Consider the following 19,494-nt stretch of genomic DNA (forward strand, 5'->3'; position numbering starts at 1 on the left):
GAAGTCCTGATTCTGGTTTACAAGGCTCTATATGAATCGGCCTGCATTCTATTGCTACAACCTTATTTCTTACTACTTTTCCGCTTATTACTTTACTCTGCTCCAGCCACAACTGGCCTCTGTGATGTTCTTTGAGTGCCCCAGGTACACACTCACTTCACTCCCGATATAATGTTACTTCTCCCAGATTTCCTCACAGCTTACTCCTTTATTTCTTTCAGAGAGGCCCGTTTTTGGCCACTATATGTACAAGACAGCAACCACTCCACCCCTCCACTCCCAACATCTCCCCAATCCTAGGTACTCCTTATCCTCCACATTTTCCTTCTATAGTACTTATTTCCACCTAGTACACATATACCTTCAAATATAAGTACACATATATTTATTATTTTTCTCCACTATAATCCAAATTCCAGAGGACACAAACTTTGCTTTGTTCACTGCTATGTAATACCTAAGTCTCTGGCACCAGTAAGGCACTCAATAAATATTTGTTATATAAATGGACAGTAAGGCAGAAAGCAAGAGACTGACAGAAAGTGCATATGAGCAGCAGGTACAATTTAACTAGTTCAAAATGTCTGCCATTCCATTCAATGAAAATACATCCAGAATCCTGAGACAGAATACATTAATCTACTATTCCCTTAGTTGGACATGTCTTGTACATTTCTCTTGTGTATGTATGCATTTAAATGTGCAAAAGGTGATAAAGACACAGTACATTTTTTAATAACATGATGTTCTTCTTTACAATCAAAGAAGTAATGATCTATTCCAAGGGTAGAGAAATAATTGTCTGTGTTGAATTTTGGATAAGCATGCTACACTGTTTAGGGTAATACTGACTATATGTAATTTCTGACCTTAGACCTAATAATACCAAAATAAAATCTGACTCTGTGGTAGAACAATGAAAGGCTGGGCTCAGAAATCAAATTTTAACTCTGGTTTTTATTAGGTAATGTGACATGGAGCAACTTACTTTCTCCAAAACTTTGTTTCCTCATCTCTAAGGGTGATTGTGAGGATTCAACAAGATAATGTGCATGTAAAGCACCTGTTGCTGTCATAAGGTAAATGACTGCATATGTTAACTACTTACTGTTTTTATTAAAGATCTAATGGACATATCTAACACATCTAAAATCACTTTCATTATTTCTTAAAAGTCATAACAACTAGAATGTTAGCTCTAAAATCACCCAAGACCTAACAATACATTGTCTTAAACAAAAGTTACAACCAAAGTCTTCTAAAACAATAAAATGAGTCATAGAGTCAACAATTCTTATTATCTCATATTGCTCTAATAATGTTATCACGATTACAAGTTTTTGCTCAGCTATAATTTTCCAGTCTTTTGTAAATAATCATACAAATTGTAAATTTCTTGAAGGATGCATGATGATCCTTCTTTTGATAGATTTTCCCCTCTTAACTGCTGCCTACCTCCTAGGTGCTCCAAATAAACAAAAAAGAAAACTGGACAGGCATGGCAAGTGAAGACATAAAACTCAGGGTATAAAAACTGATTACAAATCACAAAGCTGGGGAGGAGCTTCAAGATGGCGGACGAGTAAGACGTGGAGATCACCTTCCTCCCCACAAATACATCAGAAATACATCTACATGTGGAACAACTGCAAAAGAACACCTACTGAACGCTGGCAGAAGACCTCAGAGCTCCCCAAAGGCAAGAAAGTCCCCACGTACCTGGGCAGGGCAAGAGAATAAAGAATAAACAGAGACAAAAGGATAGGGACGGGACCTGCACCAGTGGGAGGGAGCTGTGAAGGAGGAAAGGTTTCCACACACTAGGAAGCCCCTTTGCAGGCGGAGACTGCGGGTGGCAGAGGGGGGAAAGCTTCGGAGCCACGGAGGAGAGTGCAGAGACGGGGGTGCGGAGGGCAAAGCGGAGAGATTCCCGCACAGAGGACCGGTGCCGACCAGCACTCACCAGCCCGAGAGGCTTGTCTGCTCACCCGCCGGGACGGGCGGGGGCTGGGAGCTGAGGCTCCGGCTTCAGTTTGATCCCAGGGAGAGGACTGGGGTTGGCGGCGTGAACACAGCCTGAAGGGGCTAGTGTGCCACAGCTAGCCGGGAGGGAGTCCGGGAAAAAGTCTGGGCCTGCCTAAGAGGCAAGAGACTTTTTCTTGCCTCTTTGTTTCCTGGTGCACCAGGAGAGGGGATTAAGAGCGCCGCTTAAAGGAGCTCCAGAGACGGGCGCAAGCCGCGGCTATCAGCGCGGACCCCAGAGACGGGCATGAGACGCTAAGGCTGCTGCTGTCGCCACCAAGAAGCCTGTGTGCAATCACAGGTCACTCTCCACACCTCCCCTCCTGGGAGCCTGTGCAGCCCGCCACTGCCAGGGTCCCATGATCCAGAGACAACTTCCCCGGGAGAACGCACGGCGCGCCTCAGGCTGGTGCAACATCACACTGGCCTCTACAGCCGCAGGCCTGCCCCGAACTCCATACCCCTCCCTCGCCCCGGCCTGAGTGAGCCAGAGCCCCCCAATCAGCTGCTCCTTTAACCCCGTCCTGTCTGAGCGAAGAACACACGCCCACAGGCGACCTACACGCAGAGGTGGGGCCAAATCCAAAGCTGAAGCCCAGCAGCTGTGCAGACAAAGAAGAGAAAGGGAAATCTCTCCCAGCAGCCTCAGGAGCAGCGTATTAAATCTCCACAATCAACTTGATGTACCCTGCATCTGTGGAATACCTGAGTAGACAACCAATCATCCCAAATTGAGGAGGTGGACTTTGGGAGCAACGATATATTTTTTTCCCCTTTTTCTCTTTATGTGAGTGTGTATGCATATGCTTCTGTGTGTGATTTTGTCTATATAGCTTTGCTTTAACCATTTGTCCTAGGGTTCTGTCTGTCTGTTTTGTTTGCTTGTTTTCAGTATAGTTTTCAGTGTTTGTTATTGGTAGATTTGTTTTTTGGTTTGGTTGTTCTCTTCTTTCTTCCTTTATTTTTTAATTACTTGCAAAATTTTATTTAATAATTACCTTTTGCTTTTATTTTAATAACTGTTTTATTTTATCTTTTTCTTTCTTTCTTTCCTTTTTCTTCCCTTTTATTCTGAGTCGTGTGGATGACAAGCTCTTGGTGCTCCAGCCACGTGTCAGGGCTGTGCCTCTGACGGGGGTAGAGCCAAGTTCAGGACATTGGTCCAACAGAGACCTCCCAGCTCCACGTAATATCAAATGGCGAAAATCTCCCAGAGATCTCTATCTCAACGCCAAGACCCAGCTCCACTCAACGACCAGCAACCTACAGTGTTGGACACCATATGCCAAACACTAGCAAGACAGGAACACAACCCCACCCATTAGCAGAGAGGCTGCCTAAAATCATAATGAGGTCACAGACACCCCAAAACACACCACCAGACGTGGACCTGCCCACCAGAAAGAAAGATCCAGCCTCATCCAGCAGAACACAGGCACTAGTTCCCTCCACCAGGAAGCCTACACAACCCACTGAACCAACCTTAGCCACTGGGGACAGACAACAAAAACAACGGAAACTATGAACCTGCAGCCTGTGAAAAGGAAACACCAAACACAGTAAGGTAAGCAAAATGAGAAGACAAAGAAACACACAGCACATGAAAGAGCAAGGTAAAAACCCACCAGACCTAACAAATGAAGAGGAAATAGGCAGTCTACCTGAAAAAGAATTCAGAATAATGATAGTAAAGATGATCCAAAATCTTGGAAATAGAATGCAGAAAATACAAAAAACGTTTAACACAGACCTAGAAGAACTAAAGAGCAAACAAACAACCATGAACAACACAATAAATGAAATTAAGAATTCTCTAGAATGGATCAATAGCAGAATAACTGAGGCATAAGAAAGGATAAATGACCTGGAATATAAAATAGTGGAAAAAACTACTGCAGAGCAGAATAAAGAAAAAAGAATGAAAAGAATTGAGGACAGTTTCAGAGACCTTTGGGACAATATTAAAAGCACCAACATTCGAATTATAGGGGTCCCAGAAGAAGAAGAGAAAAAGAAAGGAACTGAGAAAATATTTGAAGAGATTATAGTTGAAAACTTCCCTAATATGGGTAAAGAAATAGTTAATCAAGTCCAGGAAGCACAGAGAGTCCCATACAGGATAAATCTAAGGAGAAACATGGCAAGACACATATTAATCAAACTATCAAAAATTAAATACAGAGAAAAAATATTAAAAGCAGCGAGGGAAAAACAACAAATAACATACAAGGGAATCCCAATAAGGTTAACAGCTGATCTTGCAGCAGAAACTCTGCAAGCCAGAAGGGAGTGGCAGGACATATTTAAACTGACGAAAGGGAAAAACCTACAACAAAGATTACTCTATCCAGCAAGGATCTCATTCAGATTTGACAGAGAAACTGAAACCTTTACAGACAAGTAAAAGCTAAGAGAATTCAGCACAACCAAACCAGCTTTACAACAAATGCTAAAGGAACTTCTCTAGGGAGGAAACACAAGAGAAGGAAAAGACCTACAATAACAAACCCAAAACAATTAAGAAAGTGGGAATAGGAACATATATATCAATAATTACCTTAAATGTAAATGGATTAAATGCTCCAAGCAAAAGACAGAGATGGGCTGAATGGATACAAAAACAAGACCCGTATATATGCTGTCTACAAGAGACCCACTTGAGACCTAGGAACACATACAGACTGAAAGTGAGAGGATGGAAAAAGATATTCCATGCAAATGGAAATCAAAAGAAAGCTGGAGTAGTAATTCTCATATCAGACAAAATAGACTTTAAAACAAAGACTATTACAAGAGACAAAGAAGGACACTACATAATGATCAAGGGATCAATTCAAGAAGAAGATATAACAATTATAAGTATTTATGCACCCAGCATAGAAGCATCTCAATACATAAGGCAAATGCTAACAGCCATAAGAGGGGAAATCAACAGTAACACAATCATAGTAGGGGACTTTAACACCCCACTTTCACCAATGGACAGATCACCCAAAATGAAAATAAACAAGGAAACACAGCTTTAAATGATACATTAAACAAGATGGACTTCATTGATATTTATAGGATATTCCATCCAAAAACAACAGAATACACTTTCTTCTCAAGTGCTCATGGAACATTCTCCAGGATAGATCATATCTTGGGTCACAAGTCAACCCTTGGTAAATTTAAGAAAATTGAAATCGTATCAAGTATCTTATCTGACCACAACGCTATGAGACTACATATCAATTACAGGAAAAGATCTCTAAAAAATAGAAACACATGGATGCTAAACAATACACTACTTAATAACCAAGAAATCACTGAAGAAACCAAAGAGGAAATCAAAAAATATCTAGAAACAAATGACAATGAAAACACGATGACCCAAAACCTATAGGATGCAGCAAAAGCCGTTCTAAGAGGGAAGTTGATAGCAGTACAATCTTACCTTAAGAAACAAGAAACATCTCAAATAAACAACCCAACCTTACACCTAAAGCAATTAGAGAAAGTAGAACAAAAAAATCCCAAAGTTACCAGAAGGAAAGAAATCATAAAGATCTGATAAGAAATAAATGAAAAAGAAATGAAGGAAACGATAGCAAAGATCAATAAAACTAAAAGCTGGTTCTTTGAAAAGATAAACAAAATTGATTAAGCATTAGCCAGACTCATCAAGAAAAAAAGGGAGAAGACTCCAATCAGTAGAACTAAAAATGATAGAGGGGAAGTAACAACTGACACTGCAGAAATACAAAGGATCATGAGAGATTACTACAAGCAACTCTTTGACAATAAAATGGACAACCTGGAAAAAATGGACAAATTCTTAGAAATGCACAACCTTCTGAGACTGAACCAGGAAGAAATAGAAAATATGAACAGACCAATCACAAGCACTGAAATTGAAACTGTGATTAAAAATCTTCCAACAAACAAAAGCTCAGGACCAGATGGCTTCACAGGCGAATTCTATCAAACATTTAGAGAAGAGCTAAAACCTATTCTTCTAAAACTCTTCCAAAATATAGCAGAGGGAGGAACTCTCTCAAACTCATTCTACGAGGCCACCATCACCCTGATACCAAAACCAGACAAAGATGTCACAAAGAAAGAAAACTACAGGCCAATATCACTGATGAACATAGATGCAAAAATCCTCAACAAAATACTAGCAAACAGAATCTAACAGCACATTAAAAGGATCATACACCATGATCAAGTGGGGTTTATCCCAGGAATGCAAGGATTCTTCAATATACACAAATCAATTAATGTGATATACCATATTAACAAATTAAAGGAGGAAAACCATATGATCATCTCAATAGATGCAGAGAAAGCTTTCAACACCCATTTATGATTAAAAACCCTGCAGAAAGTAGGCATAGAGGGAACTTACCTCAACATAATAAAGGCCATATATGACAAACCCACAGCCAACCTCGTCCTCAATGGTGAAAAACTGAAACCATTTCCACGAAGATCAGGAACAAGACAAGGTTGCCCACTCTCACCACTCTTATTCAATATAGTTTTGGAAGTCTTAGAAACAGCAATCAGAGAAGAAAAAGAAATAAAAGGAATCCAAATCGGAAAAGAAGAAGTAAAGCTGTCACTGTTTGCAGATGACATGATACTATATATAGAGAATCCTAAAGATGCCACCAGAAAACTACTAGAGCTAATCAATGAATTTGGTACAGTAGCAGGATACAAAATTAATGCACAGAAATCTCTTGCATTCCTATACACTAATGATGAAAAATCTGAAACTGAAATTAAGAAAAAACTTCCATTTACCACTGCAACAAAAAGCATAAAATACCTAGGAATAAACCTCCCTAAGGAGACAAAAGACCTGTATGCAGAAAATTATAAGACACTGATGAAAGAAATTAAAGATGATACAAATAGATGGAGCGATATACCATGTTCTTGGATTGGAAGAATCAACATTGTGAAAATGACTATATTACCCAAAGCAATCTACAGATTCAATGCAATCCTTATAAAACTACCACTGGCATTTTTCAAAGAACTAGAACAAAAAATTTCACAATTTGTATAGAAACACAAAAGACCCCGAATAGCCAAAGCAATCTTGAGAAAGAAAAACAGAGCTGGAGGAATCAGGCTCCCAGACTTCAGACTATACTACAAAGCTACAGTAATCAAGACAGTACGGTACTGGCACAAAAACAGAAATACAGATGAATGGAACAGGATAGAAAGCCCAGAGATAAACCCATGCACCTATGGTCACCTTATCTTTGATAAAGGAGGCAAGAATATACAATGGAGAAAAGACAGCCTCTTCAACTAGTGGTGCTGGGAAAACTGGACAGCTACATGTAAAAGAATGAAATTAGAACACTCCCTAACACCATATACAAAATTAAACTGAAAATGGATTAAAGACCTAAATGTAAGGCCAGACACTATCAAACTCTTAGAGGAAAAACATAGGCAGAACACTCCATGACATAAATCACAGCAAGATCCTTTTTGACCCATCTCCTAGAGAAATGGAAATAAAAACAAAAATAAACAAGTGGGACCTAATGAAACTTAAAAGCTTTGGAACTTTTTCCAAAGGCAAAGGAAACCATAAAGAAGACGAAAAGACAACCCTCAGAATGGGAGAAAATATTTGCAAAAGAAGCAACTGACAAAGGATTAATCTCCAAAATTTACAAGCATCTCATGCAGCTCAATATCAAAAAAAGAAACAACCCAATCCAAAAATGAGCAGAAGACCTAAATAGACATTTCTCTAAAGATGATATACAGATTGCCAACAAACACATGAAAGGATGCTCAACATCATTAATGATTAGAGAAATGCAAATCAAAACTACAATGTGATATCATCTCACACCGGTCAGAATGGCCATCATCAAAAAATCTAGAAACAATAAATGCTGGAGAGGGTGTGGAGAAAAGGGAACCCTCTTGCACTGTTGGTGGGAATTTAAATTGATACAGCCACTATGGAGAACAGTATGGAGGTTCCTTTAAAAACTAAACATAGAACTACCATACGACCCAGCAATCCCACTACTGGGCATATACCCTGAGAAAACCATAATTCAACAAGAGTCGTGTACCACAATGTTCACTGCAGCTCTATTTACAATAGCCAGGACATGGAATCAACCTAAGTGTCCATCAACAGATGAATGGATAAAGAAGATGTGGCACATATATACAATGGAATGTTAGTCAGCGATAAAAAGAAACAAAATTGAGTTATTTGTAGGGAGGTGGATGGACCTAGAGTCTGTCATACAGAGTGAAGTAAGTCAGAAAGAGAAAAACAAATACCGTACGGTAACACATATATATGGAATCTAAAAAAAAAAAAAAAAGGTCATGAAGAACCTAGGGGCAAGACGGGAATAACAACACAGACCTACTATAGAATGGATTTGAGGACACAGGGAAGGGGAAGGGTAAGCTGGGACAAAGTGAGAGAGTGGTAGTGTATATATGTCCATATATACACTACCAAATGTAAAATAGATAGCTAGTGGGAAGCAGTCGCATAGCACAGGGAGATCAGCTTGGTGCTTTGTGACCAGCTAGAAGGGTGGGATAGGGAGGGTGGGAGGGAGGGAGATGCAAGAGGGAAGAGATATGGGGATATATGTATATGTATAACTGATTCACTTTGTTATAAAGCAGAAACTGACACACCATTGTAAAGCAATTATACTCCAATAAAAACGTTAAAAAAAAATCACATAGCCCATACAGTTGGCCCACACATCTCTGTCATAATTATCATTCTTCCTACATCTATATCTCACTCTGGAGCTTAATATAGCATATGGGGAAAATGATGTTAAAAGCCCCATAATGAAATAAAACTACTGTTTTATACTTTATTCTCCCTTTGAAAATTAAAAACCAAGGAAGAAATACAGAGTACCAAGATTAGTGTTTCTCAAATTCTGTTCCTCAAGAAATGTTAATAGATACTGAGCAAATAAAGGGTTCAATAGCCAAATGAGTCTGGCGAATACATATAATATCCTTACTTAGAGATTTACAATGTTCATTAGCATATTAAAATTTCTGAGGAATCCTGTTTTAAAAAAGAAACAACGATTTAATTTTGTAAATCTAGGCCTTTAACAAATTCATTTACCAGTAGCAATTGGTGGGGCGGGGGGGACATGTATTAACAACTGATGGAACATTGCCAGGGAAACCCAGAATCGAAGGATCTTGCCAGAACTCCTCAAGGATAGGTAGCAACCCAGTCACAACGTAGGTGATCCCAAATTTATTTTGAAATTCTACTTTTATGATCTTTCCCAATGAAGAACCACAAGCTGATTTCATGATTATCTAATAACTAGAATGGAAAGCAAAGTGAGCACCAATGCTGAATAAACTGACATGCCAGTTTAATCAATAACAAGAAAATGTAGTGAGCTAATTAGTGAGGTGGCAAAACTTGATTACATGATCATATTGAATAAATCCACTGACTTCTGGTTTTGGCAAAGGCGCTGTTACTGTTCTTTCAAGCACTTAAGAACAGGGTCAGTGTTGCCTTAAACTTTTCAGCCCAAACAAAGGATGACTTAACTCCTTCAGGAAAAGAACCAGTAAGTATAACATCAGAGTTCAAGAGATGGGTATAAGCACTAATACTGGGTCCCAAAAATTATGTAGCAGGACTAAATACAGTTCTTTGCCAGAGTTCATATATCAAGCAGTAAGTGTCACTACTGTTTCCTCTATCCCTGGCAGCTATAAAAGACCACTCCTGGTCAATGATGCCAACATGTCTTATAATATGGGAGCTAAAAGTGGGAACAAAGTTTGAAGAGAAAGAGGAAAACACGATTATGAGTCATCAATCTTCTTCATCAGTTCAAACTCATCTTTTCCCCTGCTCCTGATAATTACCTTTCCCAGAAGGTAATTCTTAGCCTCGAAATATCCGATCTTTTGGATATTCTTCCACTCATCTTCTCTTTTTTCCTTCAATCCAAGGTTTCCTATTTCTAGCTATCTTTTAAAATTTTCATGTAGGAACCACATCATCACCAGAAAGGAAGCAAGGAAAAGAAGTGGAAGTTTCACAGGTAATTCAGCATAAATTGCAAATTAATCATGTCATTTGGAACAATGCTGCTTCCCTTGCAGAACAAATCTAACCAATGTTCTAAGTCATAATCTATCTTTTCTCTAAAACAACATTAAAGGAATAAAAACTGGCAAATCTCACCTGATGCTTCATGTAATGATGCATATAGGGTGTTGCAATTTTAATAACTTTGAGGCAAAACGGACATAGCAAGTTCTTAGTGTTTTCATGGGATGTTCTAAAATGAGTTTCTACATCAGAAAATGATGATGATCTATAATTGCAAACCTACAAAAAAAAGAGATTTAGTTTAACTTGAAAACTTATAATGATATTCAATTTCAAAGTAAGAATGATAGGTCACTTGTTCAGAAGAATATTTTGTACTATTAATTCAGCCCTGATGCCTACACAACCAAGAATTCCATTAATGCAAACATCGAAAGATAATCTTTGAGACAGAAGAGTCATTACCTTTCAAAGCTTAAGGATACTTCCCAAAATATAACTAGATTCCCTTATTTTTATCAGATATTTTTATCTGTCACCCCCAATCTTGACTTGAGTTTTCAAACTCTGACACCTCTGGTACTATAAAGTTCTTCTGCTATATAAAATAGCATCTTCCTTTAGATTATAAATGGCCTCCAGGCTATGGAAGTGACAATTTATTTTTATCTTACTTTCTCATTCCTCCAAATCTGGAAAAATACGAGTCCCAAAGCATTTGGTAGGGTTCTCTGAAGTAAAAGCATTTTATATTTCCCTTGTATGACTACATCTTCCCTACAGGGTAAGATAAGTTCATGTTTGTCTTTCTGCCACAGGGCTTTTCTTTGTCTATTACAGGAGTGAGCAAACAATGGCCTATGGGCCAATTCCAACTGTCTGCTGACCCTACAGAACAATGTATGATTTATGCCAAGGGACTTCCTACTCATAAATTATTTACAGAAGATACTTTAATTTTAGCAACCAATTTTATCGAAATGGTTAGAAAAATAAAATATATTTCATGACATGAAAATTATATGAAATTCAAATTTCAGTGTCCATAAATAAAGTTATATTGAAACACAGTCATACCCATTCATTCACTTATTGTCTATGGCTGCCTGTGTGCTACAATGGCAGAGCTGATTAGTTGCAACGGAGACCGATGATCCTCAAAGCCTGAATACTTACTATCTTGCCCTTTATATAAAAAATTTGCTGACGCCTGTCCTAATAGGTTTAAATCTTGTAACCAAAACAAGAGGTAACAAACAAACCAAACAAACATGATGTATACAATAAAATATGTGTATACCTGGCAAATATATGGCATTTCACCAGGTTTATGATTGTCCTTCATATGTTGTAAAAGAATATGCTCTGTTTCAAATGATAATTCACATATTTTGCAAATGGCTAAAAGTGGGGGAAAAAAGACATTACACCATTTTAAGATATATATACACACGTAAGTATTCAATCATTATGTTGTACACCTGAAACTAATACAATGTTATATGTCAATTACACCTCAATTTTTTAAAAACGTATCTTATCGAGGCAAATAAACAAAATCAGATATATACATATGTAATTCATTTTGTACATCTATATCAACAACAACAACAATAATAGTACTAGTATTGGTGGTAGTGGTAGTGGTGAACAGTTCCATAGTTGTTAACTGTGTGCCATGCACAGTTCTAAGGACTTTACTTACATTAACTCACTCAGTTCCCATCAAAACATTATGAAGCAGGTATTTTTATTATCCCCATTATTCAAATATTAAGTGACCTGTCTGAGATCACATTAAGATCACATATTAAGAGGCAGAGCTTGGATGTGAACCCAAGCTGTCTTGCTCCAAAATCTGTGATTTTAACTACCGTTGTATTTACTTTTCTTATTCAAGTTTAAAAGAAGGGCACTGATTTCATATTTGAAAACTATTATCTGAGGCTTCTAATTTAGTCCCCACATGTAACGCACAGGTTATTTACCATAGTGAATTATTTACAGAAGGACTTTAATTTCAGTAACTAATTTTATTTAAAAGTTTATATAAGTTAAAAATTAACTTTTTCAACTTTACTCTCAAATTTCAAAGTCATCTTCTTATTCTTATTTTTCTAACACACTTGTTCAGAGTTCAGTAACAAACTTTTCTCAGAGTTTACATTGTTAAAATCAACAATACTCAATACTTAAATGAAATTGTAACTTACTAGAAAATTCATGGGGTGTGTGTGTACTTTCAATGTGACACTGCAGTTGAAATGGTGTGGGAAACTGACGGTAGCAGTGCTGGCAGGTGGTGTGGTTTTCCCAGCTTTCACTGCTCTGCTTCTCAAGTTCCAAATGATGTTTCATGTGGTTCATAAACCTATAAATGATTGTCAACAGGTGCAAAAATTCAGATTTAAAAACAAAAATCTCACAAATAAGTACTTGAATCTAAATCTTAAAATTAGAGATATGATTACTGAAAACAAAATCTCAAAAGTCTTAAAGTCCTCTAGAAAAGTGTGCACTTTAAATAATCACTTTTATTAAGTAACTAAGTAAACATCTTTTCATCCTTGTTTTAAAATAAATAGTTATTATTAATTTGCAATATCACTAATATGCTCTCTTGATCATTTCAGATTATTAAAATTTTTTAAAAGATAAAACAGCAGGTTTCTCCTCCATACAAGAAATACTACTTACATTTTTAAATAAAATACTGAAAGGAAGGAAACTCTACCACCAAAAGCAGCTACAGAGTCATGAGAGAAATCTTTTAAGCTATGAAGATATACATTAAATTCTAGCTGCTTAAAAGACAAATTACTGGTATTTTTACTTGTATCTTGGTTTCTAAATGCATGTAATAGCAATTTTAATGCCTACAATTACAAGAACCTTTTGTCTTATTTAATGATACTGGTTTACTGTTAGCAAAGACTGTTCATTTTAACTTGCAGACTGTGCCCTTTGTAGGCAACGTCCATTTTTCAGTTTTACGTTCTGCTATTTCAGCTTCCCTAAAAAGGCTTCTTATGAGCAGGAATTATGACCTTCAACAACAGACAGTGCAATATAAATGGGAGTGCCTATTTAAAAGAGCTTACTGAAGCTTTTTGCTGAATTTGAAAATAAAGTTATTCAATCAAAATAACAATTTTTAGATGGGGTCAACTATTAACAATTACTCATTTTGAGTCACTACAGGAAATAATGTTGAAATTAAGTGATAATATCATCAATCTGGATAGCAATCATCATAAAGGTTATAACATTTATTTTTTTTCACACCTCGCACAACACTACTCGTTAGTACAGGTTATGGTACACTTTGAAATATCTTTTAGACCTCCTTTGGTTTTTACACCAGCTCTACAAACACCTATAGGAAATCCTAGTCTTGGCTAAATATTTACGTATAGAGAAAATGTCATGAGCCATTAAACGCTCAGCTTATGACTTTCAGCAAGTAAAATGTATCTAAATAAAATAATTTCTTAACTATCAAGTTTTCTCTCAATTATTATATGAGCCCTCATCAGGAGCTCATACTACTTAAACCAACAGATGGAAATGAGGGAAACAAAAAAAGCAAACATCTTGCAAGGATATTCACAGAATAAAATAAACCTGTTTTGGGTGACACTCAATGTAGGGAAAAAAAACACCACACATTGACAGGGCAGAGAACAGAAATCTACAGCTATCAGCTTCTTACCATTCTCTACAAGTATCAATTTACCCTCCCAATTTTTACTATCAAGGTAAAATATTACTTAACATATTCAATTTCTTTGGTTATAAATTGTTTTCTATTAAGGTTACATTTACTAAACAATCAATATTTCAAAAAACGCTCAATTCCTGGATGTTACCAGATGCTGCCTGCTTAAAATTTCTAGATTTTTTTTTTTTTTTTTTCTTTTTGCGGTATGCGGGCCTCTCACTGTTGTGGCCTCTCCCGTTGCGGAGCACAGGCTCCGGATGCGCAGGCCCAGCGGCCATGGCTCACGGGCCCAGCCGCTCCGCGGCATATGGGATCCTCCCAGACCGGGGCACGAACCCGTATCCCCTGCATCGGCAGGCGGACTCTCAACCACTGCGCCACCAGGGAGGCCCAAATTTCTAGATATTAGGACACTCTAGAAATATGTAACTAGTATTCTGAAACAATAACAAAAAAAAGAAAAATTTTACTTTCATATGTTTAATATTAATGTGTTAATCTCAAAGGAAAATTTAAAAAACTGCTGAAATAAATTCTAATATCATATATATATAACATTTAAGAATAACAAAGAACTAAGCAGGGGAGCCATATTTCTATGCATTTTACTATATTAACATGATTTTTCTGGTGTATTTTACTACTAAAATGGTAAAAATATGAAAATAGGGGAAAGAGTTCTATTGTAATATTGTTTCAGTGTTATATCACGAAGTACAATATTTCTTCTGTTAAACTACTGGGACCATTAGCTATTGATGGCTGTTAAAACTTAATAAAAGGGGATAAATGTGAAAACTTGTATGAAATAATATATGTAAAAGAATTTTTAAAACTATAAAGCACTACCATAAAAATAATTATTATAGGAGTTTATCACAGTGTATTTCAGGGGTTTTCTATATGCTTCTTCTTGGACCCAAGAACTCACAGGAAAATAAAATAAATGCTGGGTCTACAAGTAAACTATAGGTGCCTAAGAATACTAATTACAAATAATAGTCACCAAGGGTAAACATAAAAAGGTATGCATATATATGTACACACACACACATGCCTCAACTGACGGAAGTACACTGACATCTGCAACTTACTTTAAAATGCATAAAAAACCCCAAATAGTTTGAAGGAAGGATGAATAGCTATATGATGAAGCAAGTATAGTTAAATGTTAATGATAGAATCAAGATGATAAGTATACAAGTGTCCATTACAAAATATTTTTATATTTGTTGAATGTTGAAAATTTTTATAATAAAATGATGGTAAAAAACCTTACCAAATATAAATGTCAAGCTATGTAACCAATAAAAATATCAATCAGTACGTCTTCTCATTTTATCTTGTAACTAACTCTTTTGTGGGATTCAAGCATTAAACAAGATTAGTATATAAGAGGTCAAACTGGACAAAACATAAATAAGTGGTTCCTCTTGTGGTGTGAAAAAAAATAAAATTCAAAAGCAGCTAAATATGAAAATCATCTCATGAAAATTCCTAGATCACTGATAATATAGGTAAAAGAAGTTAATTTTGTTTTATTTGAAATAAAGTTTGTCCTTTCTTAAGTTATTTTAAAGAAATACAACTAACTGGATCCAAGAGTCAACTCTAAAATATAAGAAAGGACAAAAGCTTTTTAACAAGAGAATATGTCTTTGTTCTTAGTGCAAAGTGTTAAAATCTCTTATCTAGAATAATACTTAAAAATGCAAGATAAAGATACAACATTTATATCTGTAGCATTCCAATATTCAAATAGAAATAAAAATAAGTGCTAACATACCTAATATTATTTTTAAGAATTTTCAAGCAACTGAAGCATTTAAAGGTTGTGTAAGTCTTCTGTTCTTCCTGGACATCTCCTTCATGTTTTCCATAATAAAAGTCATTAACTAACATGATCAGTTTTCCTTTTTCTGAATCAACAGTCTTACTTTGATTTGCTGTACTTGAAAATTCTGTTTTAGCCAGTCCCAAAAAGTTATTTATCATGTCTGGACAACAGTACTGAAAGAGAAAAAACAGAAGTCTTATTTATCTCTTAAAACAATTAGAAACCAAAATAAGGTTCTTTGTTTACAACTAAGGTCAGACCATGTAAAACTATGCTTGGTGATATATCTGGAAAAATATTCACCACAAGCTTGTGGTGCATATACATACTCTCAAAATCTCAAACAATAAACATCTATTATCTTAGTAAAAAAAATTTTTTTAAAGAAAGAAAAGAAAAACCTTAAAACCAGGACTTGACTATTGATCTAATAGTCTTTTCCTTATAATCTGTCTTTTCAGATGTAAATATTTAACAACACTTAAATTAAAACTAAACACTGTTCATATCCATGCCATGACAGTATAGAAAGGAAATGAGTTTTACATGCCATAATGTATGTGTTTAACTATATATATATACTAAATTTCCTAATATTGGTTGGAACTGGACATTGAGCACAGCTAACCTGCCATTCCTTAGACTCAAGGTGCTAAAAAAATGCACAGGGAAAAAATAAAGAACCATCGGTTATGTCTTGAACGCTTCAACAGTTACATCTTGAAATCTAGAATGCTTACACATTTGACGGGGAAATTTAGTTCCTCATTTGGAAAATGAAGATGTCATATAAACTGGTTCCAATGTGAAATACTTTCATACATGAGCTTTTTTTTCCCAAAAAGATAATTAATTAATTTATTGTACATAATTTTCAGTTTTAGAATTTCTCTAAGGCAGTTTTACTCAGAGGGCTATCCAAGGAAGACCTGCATTAGAAAAACCAGAAGTGCTTGTCAAAATGCTAATTCCTGGGCCTACTTCAGACCAATAAGCCACAAAGTCTAGAGGTAGGGCCCAGAAATCTATATTTTTTAACAAGGCACCTACGTAATTCTTTTACAATATAAACCAACTGACTTAAACTCTTCCTAAACACATTATCTCATAAATTAGTAGCAACATAAGAAAGTCTGAAAATCTAAACACAACTCTATTCCATTTCTAAGAATAATAAAATCCACTTCCTCTCCTGCTATATTGAAATGTGACATTATTGGTGAAACTTTCTGTGTCACATGAGAAGCTGGACTTTTGATGCAAGACAGACCTATAATATTTCCTTCGATCGCACTTATTTTGTTCACTTCTCAATTCTGAAACCTACAGAGGAAAAAAACACACACACAAAATCTGAAATAGATCCAAAAGAGAGGAAAAAAAAAATACTAAATAAAATGAACTGACAAAAAAGTGACATAATTTATGCTTAGGAGTTAAGGTTGTACCCGTAGCTAAATTAGGATAAAGGTATTAATTCTCTAAGACAATATGACCCTCTGTAGTCTACCACTCTGAATAAACACAATTGAAATGAAACCACAATAAAAAGAGAGAAATGAGAAAGGTTTTGCTACCTATGTTTCTAGATTCTTAAGACACATAATATTTAAGAGCTCTGGGCTTCCCTGGTGGCGCAGTGGTTGAGAGTCCGCCTGCTGATGCAGGGGACACGGGTTCGTGCCCTGGTCTGGGAAGATCCCACATGCCGTGGAGCGGCTGGGCCCGTGAGCCATGGTCGCTGAGCCTGCGCGTCCGGAGCCTGTGCTCCGCAACGGGAGAGGCCACAACAGTGAGAAGCCCGCGTACCGCAAAAAAAAAAAAAAAAAAAAAAAAAAATATTTAAGAGCTCAAACTTAAGAAAGTCACACTGGGGTTTCCCTGGTGGCACAGTGGTTAAGAATCCGCCTGCCAATGCAGGGGACATGGGTTCGAGCCCTGGTCTGGGAAGATCCCACATGCCACGGAGCAACTAAGCCCATGCACCACAACTAGTGAGCCTGCACTCTAGAGCCTGCGAGCCACAACTACTGAAGCCCGTGCACCTAGAACCCGTGCTCTGCAACAGAAGAAGCCACTGCAATGAGAAGCCCACGCACTGCAACAAAGAGTAGCCCCTGCTTGCCGCAACTAGAGAAAGCCTGCTCGCAGCAATGAAGACCCAACACAGCCATAAATAAATAAATAAATAAATAAAATTTATTTAAAAAAAAAAGTTGCACTGTTACAAAGGACTTTAGAAAGCTAAAGTCAAAAAATGTTGTTTTTGACTTTAAGGACAAATGGAGAAAAGGATGAGTCAGAGTAAACTCACCAACACTATTAGAAAAATGATTTAATATATGTCTTACTACAAATGATGTATATCAGTAACATCATTTTGATAGACAAAATTCCTCATCTTATCTGCAGTTTTACTATAGGGATGATCTCAAACATCAATTGGAAAAAATTATAATGTACAAAATGACATAATACAGAATAGTCTCACTAATTAGAAATGTGGGAAATCTTATATACTCAAACGTTAAATCTGGCTTTCAGACTGTAGGAGTTACTCTGAGTCATATTTGAGAATTGATTCTCTTCTGAAATCTATAAAATAATCTATGTAATCTACAGTAGAGTGTGCTGCAAGGTTTATATTCTCCAGAAATGTCTAATTTAGTACATCTATAAACGTTTGTTACTCTAAATACTCATAAATGCATTATAGACGATAAATTGCTTGCTGTTCTTCCAGTTTCTTTTTTGTTCTACAGAAAAGCAAGATAGGACCAGATTTTAAAAATAAACATGCAAATCTCATTCACAATATCGTTTAAACAATGTTTCATATTCCTATAAAATAGCTGAATGATAAACCACTGATAAACAAGAATGGGTGAGGTGCACTGAAGAAGGTTGGGGGATTTAGTAATTGAGAGGACAGTATCTTACAGAAAATATCCAAAAGGCAAGAAAGGAAGTTAAGAAATGAGAACTAGGCTTAGATTTAAAGTTTTATGATAAGACAGAACAAGTGATGGATGGCACGGCTGAGCTACGGCCCAACACTAACTGGTCACCTTTTATTCAGCCCTAGTACCCTTTTGGTTCTAGCCCTTCACTGTAACCCCAGGTTCATCCCTTATTTCCTGGGTTAGTCATTCTGCAAATATTAAACACTTTAATACCATATACTATAATTTGACAAACAGTAGATAACATCTAAACACCATTCTAATCTTTACTCCTCCCAATAGATATACCATGTTCTGTTGCTTTGTTAGTACCTAAAAATTTAGATGGGATTTCCAGAGCAAAGAAGGGGTACCATTTTTAAATAGTAAAAAAAAAACTTCCCATATGGTCATCCTACATAAGTCAACATTTTTCCCTTCTCCTTGTGAGATACATCCAAAAAACCACAACAACCAAATTCCAAAAATTTAATTTTCATTAAAACTCAAAGTCAGATAGAATCCACAGACTCCACAACATATGAAAGCACTACCAAAAGCAGCCAGATCAGGCAGAAGACAGGCAGCTGGAAGCAGACCAGAGAAGTCAAAAGAACCCAATGTTAACAGACCTTAGAAAGTGTCAGGAAAACATATATTCTAAGGTGAAATACACATCATGAAGTGCAAATCTATGTTCTTTGTTTGCAAAACCAAGTGTAGGAGCTGGAGCAAGAAGGACGGCAGAAATTCCTCAAACCTCATTCAGTACAGAGAAACAGAAAAGGAATGCTACATATAAAATCAGACACACAAGTTACACTTACAGGAAGAAGTTGTATAAACCAGCTAATAGGCTGTGAGATTATCC

At 36.4% G+C, this 19,494-nt stretch overlaps 1 protein-coding gene across 9 annotated transcripts in view; it reads right to left on the reverse strand.

The window, feature by feature from the left end:
• Positions 1-19,494, reverse strand: part of ZNF280D (zinc finger protein 280D) — a 122,126-nt gene that overhangs the window by 54,857 nt on the left and 47,775 nt on the right. For all 9 annotated transcript variants that reach the window (XM_081227376.1, XM_081227378.1, XM_081227374.1 and 6 more), the window contains 4 exons: positions 15,631-15,854; positions 12,337-12,494; positions 11,424-11,524; positions 10,256-10,402 (listed from right to left, as the gene is read on the reverse strand). In XM_081227376.1, the coding sequence (XP_081083502.1) occupies positions 10,256-10,402; positions 11,424-11,524; positions 12,337-12,494; positions 15,631-15,854 (630 nt within the window). The remainder of the gene's footprint in view (positions 1-10,255; positions 10,403-11,423; positions 11,525-12,336; positions 12,495-15,630; positions 15,855-19,494) is intronic.

The sequence above is a fragment of the Mesoplodon bidens genome, assembly GCF_964165515.1.
Source record: "Mesoplodon bidens genome assembly, chromosome: 3".
In the NCBI taxonomy this organism is placed as follows: domain Eukaryota; kingdom Metazoa; phylum Chordata; class Mammalia; order Artiodactyla; family Ziphiidae; genus Mesoplodon; species Mesoplodon bidens.